The sequence below is a fragment of the Trachinotus anak genome, unplaced genomic scaffold (genome assembly GCF_046630095.1).
Source record: "Trachinotus anak isolate AG129_WGS33_773 ecotype Australia unplaced genomic scaffold, CSIRO_AGI_Tana_v1 ptg000011l, whole genome shotgun sequence".
Lineage (NCBI taxonomy): Eukaryota > Metazoa > Chordata > Actinopteri > Carangiformes > Carangidae > Trachinotus > Trachinotus anak.
Genome location: NW_027273862.1, coordinates 12,532,084 through 12,558,520, shown reverse-complemented (window position 1 = coordinate 12,558,520; position 26,437 = coordinate 12,532,084). Strand labels below are relative to the sequence as shown.

General features: G+C 40.3%; 2 protein-coding genes across 5 annotated transcripts; both read right to left on the bottom strand.

Annotated features, from left to right (window-relative positions):
• Positions 1 to 86: 86 nt before the first annotated feature.
• Positions 87 to 21,973, bottom strand: rufy2 (RUN and FYVE domain containing 2). Of its 4 annotated transcripts, XM_071488118.1 has the most exons (20): positions 21,526 to 21,872; positions 19,726 to 20,062; positions 15,727 to 15,900; positions 15,521 to 15,638; positions 14,140 to 14,241; positions 13,872 to 13,995; positions 12,753 to 12,817; positions 12,583 to 12,648; positions 11,721 to 11,790; positions 11,458 to 11,559; positions 11,198 to 11,314; positions 11,009 to 11,101; positions 10,003 to 10,077; positions 9,788 to 9,885; positions 4,513 to 4,632; positions 3,986 to 4,115; positions 3,799 to 3,893; positions 3,307 to 3,355; positions 2,996 to 3,076; positions 87 to 2,675 (listed from the first exon to the last, which is right to left on the bottom strand). In XM_071488118.1, exons 2-20 carry the CDS (start codon positions 19,799 to 19,801, stop codon positions 2,532 to 2,534), a joined length of 1,899 nt encoding a protein of 632 aa, XP_071344219.1. In that variant the 5' UTR covers positions 19,802 to 20,062; positions 21,526 to 21,872; the 3' UTR covers positions 87 to 2,531. The 4 variants fall into 4 exon arrangements, with proteins under 4 accessions (XP_071344219.1, XP_071344218.1, XP_071344221.1 ...); XM_071488117.1 differs by lacking the exons at positions 19,726 to 20,062; positions 21,526 to 21,872 and adding an exon at positions 17,922 to 18,654; XM_071488120.1 differs by lacking the exons at positions 87 to 2,675; positions 2,996 to 3,076; positions 3,307 to 3,355; ... (1 more) ...; positions 3,986 to 4,115; positions 4,513 to 4,632 and adding an exon at positions 5,258 to 7,253 and having other exon boundaries at positions 21,526 to 21,973.
• An 886-nt stretch (positions 21,974 to 22,859) lies between these two features.
• LOC139628410 (uncharacterized) lies at positions 22,860 to 25,847 on the bottom strand. The gene is made up of 2 exons (XM_071490064.1): positions 25,328 to 25,847; positions 22,860 to 24,147 (listed from the first exon to the last, which is right to left on the bottom strand). The coding sequence occupies exons 1-2, from the start codon at positions 25,667 to 25,669 to the stop codon at positions 23,818 to 23,820; spliced, it is 672 nt and encodes a 223-aa protein (XP_071346165.1). The 5' UTR covers positions 25,670 to 25,847; the 3' UTR covers positions 22,860 to 23,817.
• Between the last annotated feature and the right edge of the window lie 590 nt (positions 25,848 to 26,437).

The window sequence follows — 26,437 nt, the reverse complement described above, 5'->3', positions numbered from 1 at the left end:
AAGGCCCTAACAGTGCAACAACAGTAAATGTTAACAGGAAAAATTCAGTCACCTACAATAAAATGATAGTAAACGACACCAGCCAATCTGTCTGTAACTTGATTTAATCTCAATCTGTTACACAGTCAAGGCAACATACTGTTGGCAATAGATCTGATATTAAACTGGCAGGATTTAGTAAGCTAAAGGGCCACAGTGATTATCAACATTATGTATATACAACATACAGTAGTATCAACACTGTACAAGCTCCACTGAAAGGTGGGAGATTTGTAAGAGCGACACTGTACAAAGTGTTTCAGGCCTGGGTGCAGTTCAGAAACATTTGCCTGTAGTGCTTAATGATTATATGATAAATTTGTGAGAGTTTATAAATATTTGATATAAGGAAAAAACTTCTTGATATGAACTTGTTTTATCTCTTCATGTGAATGAATTCTTCCAGTTCTTAAAAATCACAGGTTGTAAACATTGTATACAAGTACAAAACCAGATTGTGCCTTGGAACTTGTCATCATAACCCATCACTGAGTAGCGTGTACTTTACAGTCATCAGCGTTAGTTTGACAACACAAACACAACATGTCTCAATCGTTCAATCTTGATTTAAGAAAAAGGAATAAAAATGGTTCAGAGTTTCAAACTTTTCCTCTCAGGAATGGAGCAGCAGTAAAATGTGGTTCTTCCTCAACAACTCCATCTGCACAGATTACAACTAACTTCAAGTGAACAGGGAAAGCTCAAACAAGTTCCCTGGACTTCTGAAAGTAAAAATTAATGTGCCTAAAACACAAAATCTAATATAAATACTTTCAAATTAAGCTATATTACAAGTAATATAGTATTGGAAAGTGTTCAAACATACTGGCTTACAAACAGCTGGATATATTGTCAGAAGCAGGTAACACTTAAGTTTATTCTGAACAACCTCTAACTACCCAGTGAAGTGGTCATGTTATAAGATAGCCATCGATGGGTCATTAACAAGAGTCAGACAGACAGACTCACCTTGATTTAAATCACCAACCAAAGATGTAATGATGGCATCTACTGCTTCTCTTGGTCCTTTAAGCAGCATCTGCTGCTTTAGTGTCTCAAATAGTGAAATATGCCTTTAGTCTAGACTGCTTGCTTGGCTAGTATAAGCTAGTGTTGTTACTTTGAAATATTGTGGGCCATTATTTTAGCCTGCTATTGTCTCTACAGGAATCCTCTCTGTAGAAATGCAGGGTTCATTTGGCAACATCTGAAGCACTAGTGGGTGATATTCATTGCATTTACTAAGGCATAAATAGCACCAACACAGTCTTAAAGAGAAAGATTGACAAAAAAGAAAAAAGGTTTTCAGTTCCTTTGAAAGTCCCATGAGGAACTAGTCTAGTTATTGTGTCAGCAGAGCTTAACCTGTTCAGAGCAATGAATGTTCCTGGAGTTAGTTCGCAGATAAGCGTCACATTGCACATTTCATATTTTGAGGGCACAGATCTGACCAGCAGGACTTTATGGACTTTGATGATGGCAAGTTCAAAATATATTCATGTTGCTTCTGTGAAACAACTGCACTTCAAACATGAACAGCAAAAGTGAGACCAATTTCATTTTGTGGCACTTTCCTGATCTAAAGTAAACAATATATCTAGTTGGAATTAACCTGTCAGGTTTATTCAGTCTTCAGTGCCTGTGCTAGTGCTGCCGCACAGTTTGTGTCACTCCGCCTTAAAGGGTGGTGCTTTGGAGTCAGACTCAACAGTAACAAGGCCACCATACTGTATGTAAATTATATAATCTGTTTGGCTATACACTTACTGCATACAGTTTGTGGCTTGATGCATACATTATTATAATGCTGTACCACATACGGCTGAAGGTTTGGCTGAGAAAAACATCTGCATTCATCTGCAGCAGTGTGGCACAGACAGTACAGTTTTGCTTTCAGTTCATTGTTAAGCTCTTCCTCTTTTCTTTTTTTAACGTGACCACCAGTATCAATGTTTCCTTTATTATGTTTTAACTATTGTGGTGAGCATACACTGAATTTACGAAAGTTTAGCTGTGGCATATGTGGCCTTTTCATGCCCTCTAAGCCAGGCCAGTGCAACACTTGCATCGACCCAAAGGCAATTTGCACTGCCCAAACTGATTTGACAGAGGATCGACATGATTGTTTATGACACTAAAGTAGACCAAGGACTCTCACTATTTCCGTTTCCAACTCATCAAGTAAGAAATCTTGGCCTGTATAGTGGACTGATTGAATCTTTTACACAGCAGACCGTGTGCAGACAAAGTGGTGATGTCAAACAAAGACGGACCTGAAAGATAAATGACTGTGAGGTGACTGGGTCTTTGAGATACTTCCTTCTCCAAGGTGTAATTAGAATGATGAAGTGGCCTTCATGTTCATGCATATGGTCCAATCCCAGCAGCAAAAATAAATTAGGAGATGTTTCTCACAGAGGAATGAAGGGTGGGTATTTACGAGTGTAGTTTCTTAGAGCTTGAAGCAGTCCTGACAGATGTGTGGGACTCCCTCACGTTGGATTTGAAGAGCAGCGCTGAAGGAGGAGGGCGTGGCAGGTGTCACAGACTCGGACTGGTTTTGGTGAGGCGGGCAGAGGAAGCTCATTGTCCGAGCAGCTGTTACAGAATATCTCCCCACAGTTCCTACAGTGGTGCTGGAAACAAACACGACATAAATATTAGTGGTTTATGTTGGGATTACAAATGCAAATTGCTGTTCATTCATTTTCTATTAATTATCAATTTTCTTTAATTGTTTGTTGAATTTTTTTTTTTTTTTTACAAAAGACAAATACGCATCCCTCCTCTAAAAAACAGGAAAAACTGTCAAACTGTTGAATCAGTTGACATTAAGATATGCAAAGAGGCTGTCTATCAACTACCTCAGCGACAAACATGGAGCCCTCAGCTCATTTCCAACTCCAGCTGTGACAGTGGGATTTTCAATGTGGAAACACAGATCTGTTAAACTGACCTTTCGTCTTGAGATGGAAAACTCCTTCTCACAGAGCTTGCAGTGGCTGGCTTCCTTGTCCTTCAACCAAACCTGACCCCCCTGAAACAACACCACACATCAAATCACAGAACAACTTACTCCACCTCACTGATCCCAAATCAGCTTTGTCAATGACACATAACCATGATGCAGTATGCAGTATTGGATTTTATTTTCTGTTAAGTTCTTTTAATATGTTATCAAACTCAACATCCTGCTGATGGAGAAGGTTTAGATTCGTGATCTTGTTCTGCTCTTTTCTTCATCTCTTTAACTGACTGCTGCTTTACCTGAAGAGCTTTGTTGGCTTCTTTGATGTCTGCAATCTTCAATTTGGATCTGATGACAAAATGCACAGGGCAGTACAGGTAAATGAAATGAATAAAATTAAAGCTTGTTTTGTTTTCTCAAGAACTGTAAACAACTTGCTTGTGAGAAGGTAAAATATATGTGATTGTTGTAAATGAGCTAAAATATGCAAAACCTCTGGTGTGGTCGTCCATGTTCACAGTGCCTTTAAGAATTTATGATTACGCAGAATGTTTTAGCTGAAATAATAATGTAAACGACTTAAATCCTAGCAGAATGTGTTCTTTAAGGGTTATTTGTCATTTTTGTTCCAGAGAAAACATAAAAACTAACAACTGTAATACTTCTAACATTGAATTGTGCATTTCAAATCTTACATTGGATATAGAGCCTATCTTCCAGCTTCATAAACTGTCTGTAAAAACAGCATGATTATGACATCGAGAGAGCATTTTTAATTTAAGCTTGCATACTCGCTGAGTTTGGAGCCTAGTTCCTCGAGAGCTTGTTCTTGGTCTTCACAGATAGTCTTCAGCTGAATGTTTTCATCCTGGAGACGATGAAACTCCTGGAAAAATATTAAAACACAAACAAGAGAAGACATGTACCACATTCAATATAATATATATGTGGTGTGTTTCCTTCTCTCTCCCTTCTTACTTTTTTTAGTCCATTGATCTGCAGCGCCTCTGTGCTGAGCTGAGCAACCGTCTCTCTCTCTCTGTCCAGATCACTTTGTAATGTCTGCCTCCACTCCCTCTCAATCTTCAGGTCTGTCTCCAGCTGCTGGCTACAGGAGCACCGCAAACGTATACACGCAACACCAATAACAAGAGTAAGGAGGACAAACAGAGACAGAGAATGGGAGAGTAACAGATTATGTTAGAGCACACGGATTTAGATTTTTATTAAATGTTTGTCTTGTTTGTTCAAGTCACAATCAACAACAGCTGTGTAAGGGGAAGTCTGAGCACTTAAGTAAACAAACTTTTGCTAAAGGAGATGTGCCAAGCTTCAAACTGTTTTAACTGGTTTGTGAATTAGGGCCATAACAAGTTTCAGTTCTAGGGAGAAGAGAATTAACATTAACAGCTGGCTTATCATGCTACACAGGTTCTTCAGAGTCGGTGTTGATGTGTGTGCGTGAGTCTACCAGTCAGTCTGTCTTTGGAGGTGTTTTTTCTTACAGTTGCCTTTCTCTGTGATCGATCTGCCGCTGCAGGCTGTCGGCCTTGTTGGCAAAGTCCAACTTGAAGCGCCTGGTTCCCTCCTCGGCCGAGGTACGGTGCCTCTCTGCCTCCTGTAATCTGCACCATTATAACCAGGGACAAACTCAGGACCATGGAGAGAAAAAACTGGGGGGTGGGTTGTTGAAGGCAGAAAAAAAAACAAGGGAAGATGGGAAGGACGACAACGGGTAAGGAGGGAGGTTAAGAACTAAGGCTTCTGGTGGGGGAGGTTGAAGGAAGCATGGCTGAGGGGGAATGAAGAGGGTTGGCGTTGGATGGCGTTGTAATTTGCACTGTTGGTAAAATTTAAGAGTGCAGGGATGAGGTGAACAAAACAGAGCTCAGTAAGGAATACAAAGGGTTGATGAGTCCAAAATAAAGCAACACTATAAAAAAAAAAAAAAAACGCCTTAAAGCAACTGAATGGACAAGAAATAAAGAGAATAACTAACTGAATGCTTAGAGCTCAGACACAGGGAACTGGGGCACAGCATCACCATGTTGTCTTTTACATTACTATACTTACTACTGTATTACACAGTCACAGCATTTTGGTTTTGAAAATATGCCAATTTCACACATTGTGTTTCATGCAATGTTGCACAGGGAGGAAACTTATTTCATAGCATGTTTTGGGGATTTGAGGATTTTAACAAAGTATAAGATCCACTCTGAACATGACCAAAAACTCAAACCACACCACTTTCAAAACATCTAACTTTATTTGTCACGGTGGTAAAAGACAGTAGTTGTGAGTTTTCAACAGCTGTACTGAGTTTTTATTCTTATACAAACTGAGAGGAGTTACAGTACTATGAACGTGGAGTTAGAATAAGTAGAATGATTACTTCCTGATATATCACAAAAGTCAATAAATGCCAAGACGAGACACAACAACACATTCAGGGTCCCTTGACAGAAGCTCCAGAGGTTTAAAACTGTGTAACTACAATTCTTAGCACTGGGCTCAGCTGTCTGTTCTGCAGAAACAAAGCACATTCATTTTGCTAAAGCTGCTGGTCCCACTGAGCTGTTTACATCTACAAAACTCGACTGAACCTTACAATTTTCAGCATAGGTGAATCTTCAGGAGGACAAGGAGCAAGAAAGAGATGGGCTGTGTCCAAAATCACTCCCTTTTGAAGGTACAGTGCAAAATGTTTACCCCCTGCCATTTTATTTGTCCAAATGTATGGAACATATGATTTATATACTGCCTAAATATGTGTTTATATAATCTTATAATGTCACACACAAGTTATATTTGTACACAAAATGATGATGGTTTGTAAGTGCCCAAAATCTCAATTTACTGCTCACCACTGAGTTAACTACTGAGTGTCTATTACACAAAGAGGAGTGACTGAGTGAGTGAAGGAGGGACTGATTTCAGACACAGCAAAGGTCATCACAGCCGTCAGAAGCAGATCAGGAGGTGCAACACATGCAGAGCAAACTGGCAACAAATTAAAAGCAGGAGGTGACACACTCCTGTCTGACTTAACATCTGTAGTGGACTGACTGTGATGAAATGCAAGCAGCTGTAGAAACACTTTGTCTAAGTTGTCTACCAGTCTAGCTTCAAGCTGAACAGCGTCGGCTGCAATAAGATTAAAAAGAATGCCCCAGTCTGACAGACAGCGAAGCACAGAAGCAGTTACTCAAAAATTTCAGCAGAGCCAATACGGAGGCCACTGTGGGACTGGACAAAAATTCTTAGGAGGGAAGGAGGTTCAGAAAAGGAGCAATGTGCCGTAGGAAAATACCAGTTCACTAGTGTAGCAATGTGTTTTGCTCTGTGTGCTGGCACAAAGACAGTGCCCCCTATGTGTAAACCCCCCCTATCCCCCACAATAACTTTTGTACAGCCACTACTGTAAATACAACATTGACTCAACTCTGTCAAGCAGTAGCTTTGAGGACTGCCAGATAAAACCATTCAGTAGTTGTGATACGAGTGGTACAGCTCACTGTACTCATTCTAACTCAATGTGACGCCACGTTAATTACAATTCAGATCCCATACAGTCAGTTATCTTACTGTCAGTGATACTGCATATAAACTGACTACCAGAGACAGGAAGAATGTGTAGCATGTGTATGTATGTGTGTGCATGCCCGAGCATGTGAGTGAATAGATAAAGTAGTGTGGTTAATTTAAGATGGGGTTTTTTTCAGTTTCTATTAAAGTATAACTGAGGTAATATTCAGACAGTTCTCTGACCGGCTAAACACAGCCGCTGATGATGCCAAGTGAGGAACGGTGAGACTGACAGGGTGTATCCTCATTTAGCACAAACCCAGCTGTTAAAGTTGTATTAATGGAATTCAACTAAAGATCATGAAACATGTTGAGGTGGTCTCCACGAATCCCAGCACTCTGCTGATGGTGATCGTGTTTCAGTAGCTAAATGACTAAACCAATGCATTTCAGTGTCACCTGTGATTCTGTGGCTGCACTCGGGCCATAAAACCATCTGAATATTAATGTGCAAAAAAACAGGAATGTTCCTTTAAGTTGAGTCCATTTATTCATTCATTCATAAGCAATCATGTGTCTGCATGTGTGTGCGTATGCGCATGTCTGTCCTCAGAAGGAGATGTCCTTGACTAGCTTGTACTGGTGCTCCGTGTCTGTGCTGGCACACTTAACAAATGACATAGCAAGCGTTCTGGTCTGACTTAGTAGGTCCTTATCGCTGCACAGAGGAGCAGGGATAAAATCAGGAAAATAAACCAAACATGGAGGTTTCAAAGGAGCAAAATGGGCGGATGATTGGATGGATGATATAAAAGAGACAAACAGGGAGGAAAGAAGGAGGAAAGGAAGGAAGGAAGGAAGAAAGGATGTCAATACATCAGTATTCTACGTGGCCCCGGTTACACTAAACACTTAAAGTGACTTTCAACATCATAAGCACAGCAGGAAGTGTAAATGAAAGGCATTAAAAAACCAAAATCTGATTTCACACTAACTGATTCACTCTGTGATCAGATTTCTACAGTCTGGATATACAGTATTTCCTTTCACAGTAAGTGTATGAGTAATGATTAGAGGTGGGGAGGAAATGCAGAGAAAGGTAATGTGGTCAAATACATGAATAGAACTACAGCAGACAAAAACTGGTGAAATGTGCACAAAGCTTTACAATCAACATGAAATTTAAGCCTGGAGAGCAAACTCTATGCTCACAGCAGCACCTAGAGAAGTCATCACCAGTTGGATCTCTCTAACCTCAACGGCATGTTAAATTCTAAGAGGGGGATTTAACTCTCATTAGATGGCATGGTTAATAATTTATTTTGAACAGCGGCATTTTTAACTTCTTCATCAGACTTTTCAGCCACAACAACACAAAACTCACAGTGAGAATAACAAGTGTAACCAGGGTCTGTGTCCTAGCAGCCTACAGAAACCTTTACAGCAGCAAAAAACATTCACAGCCAATCACAAATGGGATGGAACAGATTCAAACCAATGGGACTGGGGAGGGGAGGGATGGACTGTGTTGACTGGGACACGATGAGGTGAGGAGGGATCATAAGGTATCAATGAACCAGCATATCTGATAATGACTGATGCAGATATGGAGCACTTACACACCACCTGGGAGAACTTAGCATGCATGAAAATATCTGCAGTGTATCTTATCAGACATGATGAATTAAGAACTGCAGGGATTCTTCGTGGAAACCGTTTAGCAAATCCTGACACATCTCATCTTCTCCTCTATGTATTTAGTAGTTGAGGGCCTAAAAAATAGCTTCACTCATTCAGTATACAGTCTGGCATTTGCTGTGTGAAATAGCATCTCTGCTCTTTCACTGAAAGTTAATATTTTTATTTCATTGAAATGTTTTAAATTTTAATTATGTTTTGATGTAGGTGGAGGTGGCACCCTAAAAACCCTGCACTGGAACAGGGACTTCAAGTATATTTTTGGTCATTTTAGAATTGATAAAACTAAATCTGCAGGGCAAAAGCAAATAAACCTTTGCATTCCCCCAAAAAAGTTTTTTAGATTATGCAAACATTTTCTTGTTTCCCAAAATGTTAAAATTTTGAGGGTTTTCATACTAACAATGTGCAATTTTACTTGACCTTCTACTGGATAGTGTGTTTATAATGTATCGATTTAACACACAAACACTATGTGTATCCATTTACCATTTCAAGAAACATTTAATTTCACACACTGGTTTAAATCAGTATTCAGACCCCATGACTTTTTGCATTTTGTGTTGTAAATGAATAAACCTGCCATTTCTGCCCATGAATCTACATTGTAACCTGTAATGACAGGTTACAATGTAGATCCATTTTAGAAATGTTGAATTATTAAAAATCAAAAGGGTCTGAATTTTTTCTGAATCCACTTTGGTGGGAGCCTCATCCACTAATTAAGACATCTACTAATCAAGCAATCCACCTCTGCAAACATCAAAAGGAGTGAACACTCCTCTATGACACAAACCCTTAGAAATATGTTATTTCACATAACAAAGACCATGTATTTGATGACTGCAGCTTTTGTCAGACAGCCATTTGGTAACTAAATAGATCACAAAAGACAACGTGGGACTCAGCTCAGCAGATGACAGACACTTGCCAATCACATCCCACGTTCTAATGTCAGATAAAAACCCTAATGATGTCACTTCAGTTTATGAGGTTTTGTACTGTGAGACGTTTAGTGTTTGCACAGTAAAGGAATAAGCCTGAACAAGGATTTCCACCTCCTATCTTGTTTCTGAGGGGAAAGTCTGAGCAACAGTGAGGGAAAGACAGCTAAAATCCTTTTTTCCCCCAGGTCTCCTCCCAGCTCTCTACAACCTAGACCAAGCAGAACTCTTATACAGACGTCATTATTTAAAACAACATAAAATAACATATTTTTTACTAGATCATTTGGTCTAGAAAGAGAAAATCTAATTTTTTTAGCATGAAAGCTTGGGCTTTAAAGTCCTCTCTTGACTAATTTATTTCTTATTGAATTTTGTGTTACAGTAAAAGAAGTTTAAGCAGTAAAATGGTTCTGGGTCATCAAATTTACTTTGCCAAAGGGGCATTGCATATTTTTGAGTATATTAAAGAAAGTCTGTGGTTCAAGGATTGTAACAAAACAGAGAACCTGGTTTAGCCCGTTTAATGTACTGAGGAGACATGTGGGACAAAGTGATTTTTGCTGTTTTGATTAGTGTGTGCTGTTCCTTTACAGGCAGTGTATCTCACCTTTGCTCCAGCTGCTTCATGGTGGCAGTGATCTGATTGGTCTTCTCCTCCAGGCGGCTGATCATATCATTCTTCTTCTTCATCTCCTCATCAGACGACTAAGAAATGAGAGTTACTGGCTGTCATCAGTAGTAGTAAGTGATGATTACAATATTTCTACTTCATTCATTTATCTTACAGATGACATGAAGATGAGTGTGTGTTTGTGTTTGTACCTGCATCTTCTGGTACATTTCTACATTGATGGCTTTGACCTCATCCAGTTGGTGTCTCAGTCCAATCAGTGTGTCCTGTTCACAAGCAAAAGGCTTCAGTGTTGTGGCCCAGTAGTCGCTGTGCTGTTGACACTGTCATGCCACTGCTCCTGGTTCCTACAGCAGTTACGCTAATGATCTCTTGTTTTTATGTGATTCTGGATGTTTTTTCTTCTTTCATTTTTAATTCATACATTTACTATTCATATATTTACCCAGTAATCACAGGGCTGTCTTCATTTATATGTTTATCCACTTATTGATCAATTCTGAGCCTGTATTAGATGGAATAATTGGATAATGAATGAAGGGATAATTACTTTGGCAGTTTTGGAGTTTAGTTGTATTTGTGTCTTTTCTTATTTCATGCAAAAGTATTAAACGAGCTGAAATAAAAATAGGACAAACCTCATGTAGCAACACATAACACAAATATTCCCATGATGATGATGATGATGCTGACATTATTCCCAAGTCTGACAGCTGATTCACCCACTGGTGTTGTTTTAATGATCCCAGCAGCTACCTGAAAAAGCTGTAACAATGAAGCCACCATGGCAGCTCCTGTACCTCACAGCTTGGCTACAAATGCCAGCTGGTGGTGTTTATGTTGCAGAGTTCACATATTGGTGGTGAGAGGCCTGACGCTGGCAGGGCTGCCAAAGAGATGGGCACAAAAGCTTGCATGTAATTACTGCACCATGTGAGCCAAGTACAGGCAGGTGCTGTATTTTTAGTCTGTGCACCCAAAGGCGATGTTATCATCTGCTACCACCAGCATCGTTCTGAGGATCAGCATCCTTACTTGTTTGGGTCTTAATACATCCATAAAATTACTGATTTAGCCTCATTATTAACAATGCCCACAAGTCAAAAGTGTCTACTTTTAGCTCCTGATTTGTTGCAAATAAATCAGTGGTCAAAAAGGAAGACAAAGGGAAGGCAAACAGGAGTAATGTATGATGACCTGTTTTTCATGAATATCCTTCTCCAGAAGTTTCATGGCCAGCTCCATTTCTTGTTTCATTGACACCTGGACTACCAGCTCATTCTCCACGTCCTAAAAAATAAACCAAATACACATATATAACCTGTTATTACACACTCAGCATGTAAATCACATACATTTTTTATATACAAGCAGCTATAGTGTGACCTGTCTGAGCTGGCACTCCTCCTTCAGCTGTCTCCGAGCCTCGTTGTACATCTCATCCAAACCCTGACGAGACTGTTTGTATGTGTCTCTCTCCACTGACACATCGCCTTGGGTTACCTAGAGAAAACCACATGTAAGTGTTATCATGCATCAGTTTTATCAGCTTGTGGTCCAAACTGGGTCAAATTTTCAGGTTTAAATTGACAGTTGTGACTTCAGGTTTAGATGCAAACATCTTTACTAAATGTGCGTGTGCGTACCTCTAAATGTTGTTGTGCCTTCAGCAGAATGAGGCTGTTCTCACTCCTCAGCTGCTGGTTCTCTTCCTGGAGTTTGATGATGTTGTTCTTGGCTATGGCTAACTGCACATACACGCATGTAGAAACGTACAACAGCAGAGAGTCAGAGTCAGATAATTAATCATACCAGTAGGAGCAGGTGCACCCAACTTCTAATATGATCCTTTACTGACTAGTTTATATCAGTCACACTGATATACAGATATTATAAGTGTGAGTCTCACCTCCTCTATGAGTTTAGAGTTGGACTTTTCCAGAGAGTCGACTCTGCCCTGAAGACCATGGACTGTGGAGCTACACATACAAACACAGAAATTATAATCAATCTCTGTTCATCTAGACTCTTACAGGATTTATCATGCCAACATTTACATAAATGTGGGGATATTTGATTGTAGAAGTTCACAGCTGAGGTGTTAAAACACAAGTTTTCATTCCTCTGATTAGATACTGCTCGGAGGAAAACTCACTGACTTAAGTGAGTGTTTATGAGGTTAAATAGCATTCTAAGAAGGCTAAGAAGACTGAACCATCTCAACAGACTGACAGACATAAATTTGACTTTTAATGGCCACAGCACCAGTACCATGGGTAGCTTGGCTTCTTTTCAGAGGGGAGGCATTTTTAGGTTTGTTTACAATAAACTTTCTAATTCATGAAACAGTTGGTTTTTAGAGGAGACAACAGGTTTGTGAGAAGAGGAAATGTGACTGACAGTCTTTTAATGAATCTGTCTGAGGGTACGTTGGGCTGCACGTCTGAAACCACCAGACTGGTTCAAACCTAAACTGACTGGATCTATTTTAACATGCAATCTGATTTTCAGTCCTCTGCCTCTGATTAAAGGCACCATAACATGACTCACTCATGTGACATTCAAAAGATGTAAAGCAAAATATGAGATCAGATATCAGAATGACTGCCTGTCTCAACCAGCCACTGTTTAGGTACAAATTACACAGCATTCAAACTCCAGTCCTTGAAATGTCCTTGAACTTCTTTAAAGTTTGTAACACTGTAGTTTCCAGGAATTGTGGGGGAAATCCAGCAGACAGGTCTGTTTTCAATAAAAAAAAAATGTCTTACTTGAGTTGTCGATTCAGCTCTTCCACATAGTTCTTCTGATCCAAGATGGATGCTATCTGGCTATTCCTGTTGCCGTGGAAACAGACATAAAAACAGAGTTCTGTATCACATTTATGTGGCCTAGAAAACCTGTGTTTTAGATAAAGTGGAGAGACAATGACAGATCATACCTCTCTTCACTCCTGTAATCATCAATGTCGTTTTTCAAGTACATGGAGAAGTCAATCACCCCGACCTTAAGAAATAAAAATAACAAACTGAGTAAACACTTAGCTGATATCATTTCCTGCGAAAAGCAGCGTATACGGAGAAGCAGTCGGTGCACAACCATTGATTTGGTGAAATGAGTCATTAGGTCTTAAACTGTTGCAACCCCATGAAACATCTTAATAATTAGGTATGTTTGCAATCCTCTGTACTTGGTTACACAAATTAAAACTCAGACAAAACAAACAAAACCCAATTTAATGCATGAAGGCGATGTAAAAGAATGAATATGTAATTACCACTAAGTGCCAATACTGATATGTGTGCATTATCTAATAGTAATTATTGTAAGTCATTTTTCAGTTAACAACACACATGACGAGAAATAAACAAAACATCAAGAATCCAGACATCATGAAATAAATCTCAAGTACAAGGTGTTGGTTATACTGAATTAGTTATCCTCACTCATGTATATGAATCCTAAGAGTTTTGGAATTAATATTAAAATCTCTGTGATTATCCTGTCTCGATTCAAGGTGTAAATCCTCACTTTGTCGTCTCGCAACAAACACATCCTCATGACTTCACATTACTATTACATCTCATTCAGCCTCATGCAATCAGGTGTGAACCCTGTGCAGGGTGTTTGCCTTAGTGAGAAAATATGTTTGCACAGAGGACAAAGTCTCCACCCATGGAGTAGAAACATGACACCACTGCATCCGCTCTCCACCTGCCATTGCCAAGATAATGTGACGAAACAGACACGTCTTGTCTACATTTATGCTTTCGAAAACCAGAGACACAGCAGATAAAACATTTAATTTCATTAACAGGAAGTAGAGTAACATTCTTTGTTTTGCTGACATAAGATATAAATGGACTGAAATGAACCTCTGCTTAGTATTGTGCAAGCAGATTAGATCCAATCATAGTGAGACAAGAATTGAGAAACGCATGCATACCATCTGTTAATACACCAGATCAGAAGATTAGCTTAATGCAGGTTGCATACCCAGATTAAGATGACATTTTAATGATAACATTTCAATCCAACATGGTTTCAGTAAAGTGGTTACCTGAGAGTCCAGGTCCTCGCCTTTGACACACAGGTTGGCATCGATGACATTCAGGCCCACCAGCAGGCCCACGATCACAGCTCCCTCCTCCTCTAGCATCAGCGCTGAGTTCTCATAGAAATCGCTGTGGGGGAAGATACACAAGATTATCGTTCACAGTTTTTGTAACCAAAGTTTGTTCTCAAAACACAACTTATATGTTTAACCAAACATGTTAAATGTACCTATTGCTTTAGACTTTGTGTGTGTGTGTGACGTGTGTGTATACCTGAGCAGATCTTTTCTGGTGATGAGGAGTCGCAGATAGTCAGCCAGCCGTTTCTGCATGAGCGCCAGACGCAACCATGCCCTGGCCCTGCCTAAAGGAGTCCTGGACAAGACACACACACACACACACACACACACACACACACACACACACACACACACACACACACACACACACACACACACGCACACACACACACACACACACACACACACACAGACACACAGACACACAGACACACAGACACACAGACGATAAGGTTATATTTTTAGGAGGTTCTGAGGGTCTTGGGCTGGTGGTGCTGTGACATGATTAGATCAATCCGATGATATGTTTTGTTGCTCAGGTTTTTCCTGTCTCTTTTGCTCCCGTCTCCTGTAACTTCTGCGTGTGTGTCTGTGAGATGGTGACATAACCATGACCTTTTCAAAAGAATTTTTCCCCTGACCTGAACGTTTAATGTAATCTACAATTGCGTGGGTTAATTTATATATTCATTCTTTTCATTAGTTCCACCCTTACTACCTACACTCATTGTCATCTAAATGGCTGCAACCGTGTGTTTTTATTGCATTACATTATTCAAGAGAAAAACTGCAGTCACAGTCTGCACTATCATGTCAGTAACCTTTGAGTCCATACTTGGTGTCGCAAAAACGCTGCTCTGCTACACATCTGTCGGTCTGACTCAGCACCACCAAAGGAAACAGACTCTGTTCTTCATCTGAAACACCACAACTGTTCCCTTATTTTGCTGAACTGGACAAGACCTGAATATTACTCACTTGATTACCGGCCTGGAAACTCTGCTATGTAATGACTGATAAATGAATAACAAACTGGAGTCTAACATGGAAACCATGTGCTTGAATGAAAGTGGGTGGGAGCCTGCTCACAACAGCCACTAGAGGACACAACTGGAATATAAATGTAGGCTGCAGGAATAGGGTTTTTTATGTTAATTTGTTGACATACCAGGTACATTGGGCATTGTCAACATTCATCTGTGTTCTTATAAGTCACAGCCATAGTAAGTTACAAAAAAAAGGTCACATTTTAAATATAGTACTACATGATAATAATGATACTGGATTTAAAAGGCATCTATCTAACATTTAACTTGCTTCTCACATCTTTGGAAAATGTGTTATACAACTGTTTCTATAAAGAGAAAAAAAGCCTGATAAAATAAGTAGAGAAATAGGGAAAAGGGAGAAGTTAGGCAGCAGGTAGAGGAAAGGTGAAGTGAAAGTAAATCACACTTGGGTACTTCCCTGTTCTGGCTCAGGTAACATTCTCATGTTTGGCTCATGTTCCTCCACCACTATGTTAGGTAAATTGTATATGAGAACACGCATGTGTATAGAAATGTTTTCCTTACTTAAGTCCAGGTAGGTCTCGTACGGAGGCTGAGATCTCTGCTGCTTCAGGACACAGTTTCTCTACCAGCTCCAGAGGACCCCACAGAGACTTGTTAAAGCCAAGAAAGGACTTCTTCACTGGAGACACAGGACAAAAAGAGGAAGAGAGTCACACACACACCTGAGAAATGGCCAGACCATTTAAAACAGGCTCTCTCCTTCTTACCTCTGAGGCCATGTTTGAGACAGTGCTCCATGACAACAAAGAACTGCTGAAGAGGTGGGTAGTCTGAGTCCAGAGTTCGTCCAAAGCTCAGAGCCGACTCAATTAGCCCCTTAATACTCAGCTTGGCCATGTTCAGCAGGTTGGCTCGCTCCATGGTCATGGGGTCTCGCAGGGCTTCAGGACAAAAGCCAAACATAAACATGTAAATTAGAATATACGGAAAATACTCGTGTCATGTTGCAGTCACACAATCATTTCTGCAAATTATCATTATTTCATACATTGTATTATTATATATGTATATTTCTATATTATTATATATTTATTATTAAGTTTCTATATGACTGACAGAACAGAGTCACTTAACCAAGTTAATGTCTTACTACTGGTGACTACTACAGAAACACAATAGAAATTACAGTGGAAAAATAAATGTAATGCAAGTCAAGGAAGAGTCCTCCCTATACATCAAATGCACATTTACATTTATGTGTCAGGTCAGTGCAGCCACACACAGTAGAAGACAGATCTGAATTTATATGATAAATATGTGAACAAAGTATAACCTCTCTTCCAAACCTGGGTATTAATTAGCCTGCAAATAATGAATATGACACTCAGTGCCCACATTTCTAGGTATTTGTCTTGCTTGCAATTGTTGAGATAACATGATAATATAATTGTGCCTGGCGGTAGCCGATCCAGTATGTCAATACAGCAGCTCAAACTTTGGCCATAACTGCTTTGAAATGGACAAAAATAAACAAATACAGAAAAATAGACATGGTATATAGTATTTAACGATTATATTACAGAGAATCTCCAGGGCCAGAGACTGTAACCTCCTACAGTGATAGGCTTTTTGAATGTACTGTACAAGTTAATGTTTAGCCAAATACCAGAATAGGTCAGATCAATGTCAGGACAGAACAATGTTTACTAGCAATGTGGAAGAGATTTCAATTGCCCCAGCAAGTCAGCCTGGAGGCAGCTGACATATCAACAGATGATTCCTTGGAAGGTGCATGACTGTTGGATGCCCTGCAGCAGTGGGAGGATACTGAGGAAAATACAGTAAACCTTGTAAGACAACCTGTATCTTCATGTGATGTCTACTACATTATATCCAAAGTCAGTGATGTGAAAAGTTACAATACTAAGGCATCTGACACCATTAAGCTGAATTTGTATGTAAGATTTAATTTAATGCCTAAATTCAACTCCAGTATCTCATTTGGAATATTAAAATGATCCAATGAGCTTCACAGATATAATGAGGTATGCTGATTTTATATTAGGGACAAAGAGACCATGTGGTAAAGGATCAGTACTCAGCATTGTCAAAAGATGGATCGTTTCATCACCAAAAAAAAAAAAAAAAAAACCTTAAGTGACATTTCCACCCTGCACTGTTGGCCAACCATCCAAAACACAGAGATATTCAATTATAAATGACATAAAAAAGATAAAAGGAGCAAATCCTCACATTTGAGTGGCTGGAACCAGAAAATGTGTGTCATTTATGCTTGATATAAAAAACATTAAATGGATTGAGTCACTGAACAATTGGCTAATTGTTTCAATCCTATTTCAAATGCCAGTCTGTGATGTACACTTGAAAGGAGTCTGAAACTAAATATAGTTGTGAGTGTGGGGGTGGCAGAGAGAGAGAGAGATGCTGGCTGATGGGCAGACACTGACAGACCCACAGTGCAGCTCTTGGATTTGCTACACAGTCACTGGCTTTGCAGAGTAGAAGAACACACACAGCTAACAACACACCAATTGATTCCTTTGCATCAGTGCAGCATGTGATGCTTCAGGCAACACAGTTGTGTTCTGGTCGACAATAACAAACAGCACAGACAAAACGAGAGTATACCATAAAAGGATGAGCGCAGAGCTGATCTATGAAAAATCAATTGGCCACACACAGATAGTAGAGAAGTGATGTTCAGTATCAAATAGAGGAAACAAAAGTAGTTTGTCACACCAGCTGAAACCATGACTGTAACTGTGCTCCAATTATCGACTGACCGACTGAGTGGTTGTTCCTGAACGTCTCATTCTGTGTAGAGACTGATGGGATAAGGGTTAGGGGTCACATTTCAGCTTATGTCCCCAAAACAATCATATTTCACACACACTCACACCCCTCCTGAACCTCAGCCCCCGGTGCCCTGAATGAACCCTACCTTGGACGGCCCAGTCCCCCGGCAGAGACGTCCTGTGCTCCGACACTTTCGGCAGAACATGAATGCTCCCTGAAATGGTCTCGGATGCTTTTCTGGCCAAAGCAAAGATAGGAGCCTGCCATCGCCCGTCTCCTCCACCTCCACCTCCACCACCACCTCCTCCTCCTCCTCTCACTGTGCCGCTACAGTTAGCTTTATCAGCGGCGGATTTGTCTTCCTGCAGCCTCAGGATCCCAAACACCTGTGCTTTCTCCTTGCTGCCGTCCGCCTCCGACAGAGCCAGGTCGTGCTCCGCGGGCGATGTCATGTTCACGTACCTCTCGCAAAGACTGTAGCTTGAGCGGGTCGGGGCGACAACGCACCGATTTTACACCGATTTGCTAACCGTCAACGAGCTAGCGCCGATGTGCAGTTCACCCGGCCACCATTACGACAACCGCAGCGTGAAAAATACATGTGATACCGCCGGCCACACCGATGACAAGTCTGGCTGTAGTGTCAAAAATCAGCCGTCGAAACGCTCCCGGGCAGCAAACGCACCTCGTCGGTCTACATGGTGGACGCTGGCGTCGGCGGCGGCAGCACGGAAACCTGCAGCTTGAGAAACGTGTCTTTTCCGTACATTGCGGTGGGGTAGAGATTTGTTTACAGCCAGCAGACCTAACCGAGAGTTGGCTCCTGATGGTCCCGCTGCACCCTCCGGAGGGGCGGTGTCAGAGGAGCTCACAAGACACACAAAAGGCAGCACTACGTAATGATTTTAGCGGCTGCTGTGTTGTGGACCTGCCGCCCCCTGCTGCTGGAAGAGAGAACTGCACGGCTGCTCCATCACTCAGGGGAAATATGTTTTTTATTGCGCTACATTAATCTGACAGTTATTTATTAAAATTAAGATTATCATAGAGCATATGATAAGATTATAAAATATTATGTTCACACCTTACTTTAAGTCCCCCTGTTTAGACTGTAGGGTATATAGCAAATAACATGTTATACGTTAAGTCTTTTTAGGTTAGGCCTAAGTCTGATCATTTTAGGTTAAATATATTTGTCTATTAAACATCTTAAAGTTGAACAGGTTTAAGGTCAAAAAGGATTTAGTATTCTCTGCAACAATTAGCTTTGAAACAACATTTGGGGAGATGATAGAAATTTACAGGGTTTGGTTGGCGGCTTGTCCATAATTTCTTATGTGGGTGGGGTTCTGTTGGGGGAATTTGGACTCAAGACCTCAGTATTTCCACAGTCCTGGCCCAGGCCTTTCTTACTGTGCAGTGTAACATGTTGAAGCCACAGAGGAAAATTCTTACGTAGCAATGCAAAACAGAACTAAGTATAATTACGGGCACAACAGTGGAAGCAATAAACACCCACACAGGCACCAGTAAAGAGGAGGAAGTAGACAAAGAGAGTAAGGCTGAGTAGGCTTTGGAAATTTGATTATGGTTTCAAGTGAAACAAGCATTCTACATTAATTTAATCAATTGTGCCTAATCATTTAATCTGCAGAACTACAAAACAAACATGATATTTCCTTTAATCCTTTAACACACAATTTACTGAATATCTATAAACTTTAGGTTTAGAGTAGGAACTGTTCTGCTTAAACCAAATCAGCTTTAATGTGTTAGAAGAGAAAGGAGTTAACTACAGTCTGGAGCTTATGTATTTAACTGGTGACTGTGGCTCATTCTTGACACTTGGAAAGGTGTTATCTGCTATGAGGAACATTGTATGTAAATAGGCTGTTATCTCACCATATAACAGATTGGGTTATTCATTCAAATAGCAATTTTCGACCCACCTTGGCTGTAGGCTAATCGCTCCATGCTCTCACTATGAGTGATGCCCCAGCGGTGAAGACTCTGAGGGGAGTACATGATAGGTGGAGCTCTGCTTTGCCCACTGCCTTGTTGCAAAGAGGTTAGTAGATCAAGCAGATCCCTGAGGGCTGAAGTGGACTGCTCCTGTCGGGTTTTTGCTGAACTGGTGCAATACGGTCAAGTTTCTTCAGACTTTCTGATTCCCAAGATGACCCTCGCTCCTAATCTGTGTTGGACTAATATGGTGCGTTCCAGTTTGCTCTGGTTCTGCCACAGTCTCAGAATGTGCTGGGCCTCTGCGGAGCTGGACAGGAATACCTGGAACAGAACAGACAGTGGAGGCAGTAAGAGACAGATGTTCACTGTCATAGATAATATATACCAAAAAGTTCTTTGCTCAAATATTCAACTGAACTCTAACAAATCTTGACTCAATGAGAAAATAGTAGAATCATCACCAAAAATGACATGATTTTTCGACCAGAGCGCTTTTTACCTTTTTTCTGAGCAGCAGCTTATGAGGAATGCATCCAGTGTGCCTCCACCTCACCACAGTATGGATTTAAAAGCCTCCAACCACACCAAGTGTACAATGTTAGATCCATAACAACACACAGCGAGACGAACTGTCGCAGCACAGACCCTACAGTACCCTGCATTACTACAACCATTGCTTTTCATTACGCTTTTGTCGTTTCTCTTCTTCTGCTTATCTTCCTCAGTTTGACTTACTCTCTCTAATAGCTCAGGGCTGACCAGGGTCATATGACCGCTTTCTTGCAGATCCGTACACTCCTTTGTTGTTTGTGTGCTGCCTGAGTTGATCCTCTGGATGGCTGTGTCCAGTCAGCAGAGGACTCATAATTCAGGCCGCTGCTTTCTTTTTGCAGTATTTGTTTTCCTGTTGACCTGACTGACTTCTGCCTAATACTCAATTTCTCTGTATCTGTATGTATTTATATCCCCTGATATTTGACTTTCACTGCTTTTCTTTACCATGCTACCTTGAATTCACCAATAATGACAACATACAACCTTGGTCATCTTAAATGTATTTCAATGTAATGCAATTAATTTAATATTTTCATCATGTTGCAAGAGAAAAATAGACAAATGCCTAACTCTTTGTTCAGATACAATATACATGCAGCCTACATAGGAGTTCGTTCTGATTTCACATCGAAAGTGCACACAACTCAAAAGCCGCTGTTTCATCTTCTCTGTGCATCATTTGTATGATGCACAGTATCATAGCTCTCCTCCAACCCTCCATCCACTTTCCTTCTCCACTCTGTCTTCTCTCTGAACCACACCTTAACAAACACGCTACTCAACACCACTTCCAGGGTGGTATGTTTATACCATATGACCATCTCCATCACTGTAGGAGCACGCCCTTCCATGTGACCAGCAGCCGGACCAACCAATCAGTATCCCTCAGTGGAACCTCTCTCCACCAATAAGGGCGTGATGCTGTTTCATCGTAGTAGCCTGCCTTTCATTCTGCAGCATTGCTGGAATTAGAGCGATGCAATGCTCACAGATTTATTACATCACATTTAACATTATTCTTTTGATTATCAGAGAACAAAAACAGTAATTATCAGAAGAGATAAAATATAAATATTAGGCAGCAAAAATTTAAGTAGGATCATTACAACCTGTGCAGTACATAGACTACTGTAGGCTAAAATTATACCAACTACATGTTTCACACCATCATCCCCAATGTGCTATAATTATTTAAACAAGTATGTTGTTATGCAGTTTCTGTGTCTCACCTCAGCAACAAGAAGCAGAGTGATGATTCTTGGTTTGCAGATTGTCAGCAATCACTAGTATGGTCCAGAACAGTCTTATGCTCTGGACTTGTGCACGGATTGTCAGGCGATGACTCGGTGAAAACTGGCCAAGAGGGGTCTTGTGTTAATCCCAGTCCAGTTCTAGCAGCTAAAGGCAGCAGTGAGTGGCTCCCAGATGTCCCATGATAGGCACTTCAGATGGTTCTATTACTTCTACAGCAGCAATAAACAGGTATGGAATAAGGGTATCTTCTTAGTATTCTCTTTTACATTTCTTTCTATTTATCTATCTATCTATCTATCTATCTAGCTATCTATCTAGAGGTTTTGCGAGGTTGCTACATTCAGTTCTGAAGCAATAAGCCGGTACACGCTCTGGAGACATCACCGACAGAAACCACAACCATCACCCCACACAGCACCCAATAACAAGAGAGCAGGGAGACTCGGAGAGGGGGAGGGGTTTGGGAGTAACACAGCAAAGAGAGGAGAAGAGGGGGAGAGGAAAGAGGAGGATCGAAATGGGATAATTACAGAGAGGAGAGGAGAGGAGAGGAGGGTAGCAGAGGGTTGAGACAGAGAAAATACACACACAGCAGGAGGAGAGCACTCATACACACCCACACATTACTGCACATGTGAATGAAATATATAAAGATATGAATGAAAACATACAAATGTTGCTAAACAGTATTTTCTGAAAGCAGAACACAAGAGAGGAGGGACAGGCTTGTTGTTACCAACCAGTCCCTGACTGGGGATTGAACAGAGGGAGGACCTTGTTGAGACAGACAAGAGATTGGTCTGTGTGTGTATGGAAGTGAATGACTTTGCAGCTAACAGAATGAAATAGTATCTCTGCAGCTGGAAATTACTCTCAGTGAAATAAAAGACAAGGGTGATTCTGCCATTACTTTGCTAGAACCCAACAGGAAGCAAGGAATGAGCAGCAATATGAAAGACAAAAGATTTTTGTCTACTTGCGTTATAATAAAAATGCACATTTGGACATACTGTGTAACTGAAATGTCTTATTAAAAAAATTACCTGTTTGTTACCCGAAAATAGATTTGTGTTTTCTCTGGTGTATCTAACATTGCTGGCAGCACAAAAGATTAAATACTTTTGATTTTGTTGTTTTATATTCTTAGTCTGTGAAAGTCACTTTGGGAGTGAGAGCAGGTGAAATTTGTGAATGGGGTCATTCATGTTCATCAGGATCACAAACTGTATAATGTATAATACCAACACATTTTAGCAGCAGTGACTTGCTTTTTTTCGAAATGGTGCACAAATAACAGGAAGCAAAACTATTTTTCAGGAGCAATAAAATATTTATTTCTATAATATATACAATAGAATGACTTCTTTAGAAAGATAAAGGAGAGCTGTTTATGCTGAGTCAGTGAACTTTGTGTAATCTACAAAAATTATTTGAAATGAATCGGGCAGTGTTGGCAAGCAGAATGATTTATGGATGTAACTTCCCTAATTTGTAGCTGAAAAGTTAAGGCTATTTTAATTTAATATTCATTTGAAATGTTACAATGAGAGATGGCACTGTGCTGTCATCAGGATTTATCTGAAAATAGCAACACTAACAATGTTAATTAGTTAAACTATTGTGTACTTGTGGCATTTGTGCGTTCCAACTGTAAATATGAACGAGAACTTTTCACTAGAAAAATGAGTCAAACAGTGGCATCATTATTCTGAGTTACAGATACAGAGGCACATGTTTTGTCCAGCCCAGCCTGAGCCCTAGCCATAATTATTTAAGTGGGTGAGGACAAAAAATTAAAAACATAATGCAAGTAACATAACACTGCTTAATAGAACAATGTACAACCTCAAAAATTAGATGAATGAATGATATCAGCTTCAAACAAGAGGGGGGCTGTTGTGTTTGATTGCACTACATGTCACTGTACATGTGCACCTAATTAACAAATAACAATGTTTACCCTAGTTTTAAAACTAGTATTAAATGACCAGCTCCATCACCTATGTTCAAAATTAGATACATTTTCTCTGTTTTCAAACCCAGAGACAAAGCTCTTGATACATGGTCAGCTAGACCTACTAGACCTACCTATTCTGGTATATTTTATATATTTTATATTTATATTTTATAAAAGATGCAACAATAAATATTAACAAGTCACAATTGCTAAAAAAAAAAAAAAAGCGAACAATCTATTTACAAGTATGAATCATAAATTGTAAATATGGCAAAACAACCTCTCTAATTTCCATTGCCTTTTGAGCCATTTAGTCCTCAAATTCTGCAGCATAAAGCACCTGTTGGAATTTCATCCGCACCTCCATTCTTTTTTTAATGGTAAGCCTCTTCAGTGAGGGCAGAAGGCTGAGCAGAAACAGTTCATCTTCATCTCTGACATTGGTGAGGGCATCTGCAGAAGTTATGTCAGTTTCTGTGGTTGCTTGCCTTTTACGTTTAAGGGAGACTCCCATCTTCTGATGGTTGGTTGGACAGGACTCCACAGGAGAAAAGCTCGTACTAACAACAGGCAGGGGACCGTGCTGCTCCTTCTCATCTTTATCGCGCTCCTTCTCCACATCATCACCACTTCCAGCTACCTGTGTGGTATGAAAACATGTCTTGTGGATCACAGCCAAACAAAATCCAAAGCCCCTTATAGAACTAATACTGTATCTCCTACTAGGAATTAAATAGGTTTGCTTTTGCAACCATTTTAGAGTGTTTTTAAAATACATTTTTAAAATACATAAATTTCTATCATTTTGCATTTTATACTGTTGTATGGAGCTTGACTGATTATTCTGCAGGCTGATGTATCCGAGATATGACTGGGGTAATTTAGAAACAACATATTTTGTCCACCACAGAGCACAAATAAGTATATTCTGCCTTTGTAAATTGTCCAAATCTAATATAATACCTATAACTCTTAATAATAATCAAATTTAAAGATCCATCCCACAGTGGTTTTCAGTTATGCTTGTTCAAGCGTCCTTTTTCCTTTTTCGCAACAGATAAAATTTTGAAAACATCTGAATTCCACTAAGAAAGCCACTTCCAGGGTATTCCCAGTATTGTGCAGGCTCATCCACTGGAATGACTTCCTGGGACACTTAATGGAACTGAGCCATTGTTAACGACATTTGTTTCACCTCTACTTTTCCTGCTATGATGAGTCAAAATATCTGCTGTGAAAAATGGCTGCAGACCACAGTCTGCTCACACCCACACTGTCCTCAGAAGGGCTCTAAACAGCCAAATAAGTGAAATCACCTGTGTGGGTGGACTACAGATGTGCAGAGCATTTTAGGTGTTCTAATCAAATATATATTTATGTTGTGCATGACTATATATTAATCTGGTAAACCATTAGACTCCATTTTACATATTATATTGTGAAGGCAAAAGGTATATTGGAGTGCCATTGTAGGGTTAACGGGTTTCCACCAGGTGCTCTTATTTTGAAAACTAAACCCGGATGTGCTGAGAGGCAGCTATATTGAATGTCTCCATCCGTGGTTTCATGTGTTTAGCTTGTGGAAAGTAATTAGCGCTAAAAAATATACAATTATCTATACAGCTGCGTTTTATAGAAGTGTTAATTAACCAGGCAGTAAATATGATTAGTTAGCCTACTGTTAGCGGTGCCCACGACTCCGCAGGCCTAAGTTAACAGCTGTTAGCTAACGACTGCTAAGGTCTGTCATGCAGCTCGTATTTCACAACCAAACGCGTTAACACGTTTTAAAGCAGCGAATGGCAGACAGGCTAACACACCTCGCTGGTTTCTCCCATGCCGGTTTCCACCCTGGGCTTGACATAGGCGCCGAGCCAGGCCAGCTGGTTGTACAGCACCGGGACGGGCCTCTCCAGCGGGTTCTCCTCGTCGTCCAGCAGGGGGCCGCTTCTCTTGGCCATTCGCTTCTTCGCTTTACAGAACTTGTCGCGCAGATTTTTCCATTTCACCTTCACCTCTTCCTCCGGTTTCTCCATGGCGCTTGCGATTTCTTTCCAAGACAAATGCCCCTTGAGGCTGTCTTTGTAGTCCCGCCGTGACTGGTCGTACAGGTTCGGGTGTTCGCGTATCAGGTCCGCCAACTTCTTCTCGACAGAGTTCATTTTTTTGTTTCTGTATTTTTACTTCACCGCGAAGTCCTTTCGTCGGCAGACGACGACCACGGTTCGTCTTCCTCGCCAGGTTCAACTTGGCAGAAGGAAGTACGGAGCTCCATGCGTTCAAAATAAAAGTTATGTTATTGACAGCTCCCCAGGGGGCAATCACATTTACAACAAGACATTTCGTTTGTAAATGTGAATGAAAATAAAATTGTAGCAGCTGCACATGATTTCAAAAAGGGCATCTGCTGGTCTTGAAACGCCTTAAAGACTATTGATTTCATTTTCCTTTTTTTTTTCTTTTTAAAAGGGGCCTTTAATGGTACTCACCCATTTTCAAATGTCTTAAATATTTTTTTCTGGCATACCCTGAGCAGTAATTTTATGAAATATTTTTCTATGTGATTTTTGCAAAAATTGGTGCGAGAATCTCTGTTTATCCATTTCCAGCCGGTATGACTGTGAAGTGTGTAGTGTTAAAAAGGTCATAAAAAGTCTCAGAAGTGAACCCTGCAGAAAACAAATGGTGAAAACATTGGGGCCTGCAATAATTACAGCAGTCAGTCATGAGCAGTCAGATTCCTCATGACCACATGGGCTCAGATGAGACCGTACAACTGAAAATGAAAAGATACAAAGGATCTATGTGAAGATAATATGTGTAATAATAGAGGCCAGCAATCTACACATTTTAGACACATGATAGCTACCACTTACTTTTACTCAGCAGTGCTCTCTGCTTCCTGCATACATGCACTAGGTGGCATATTT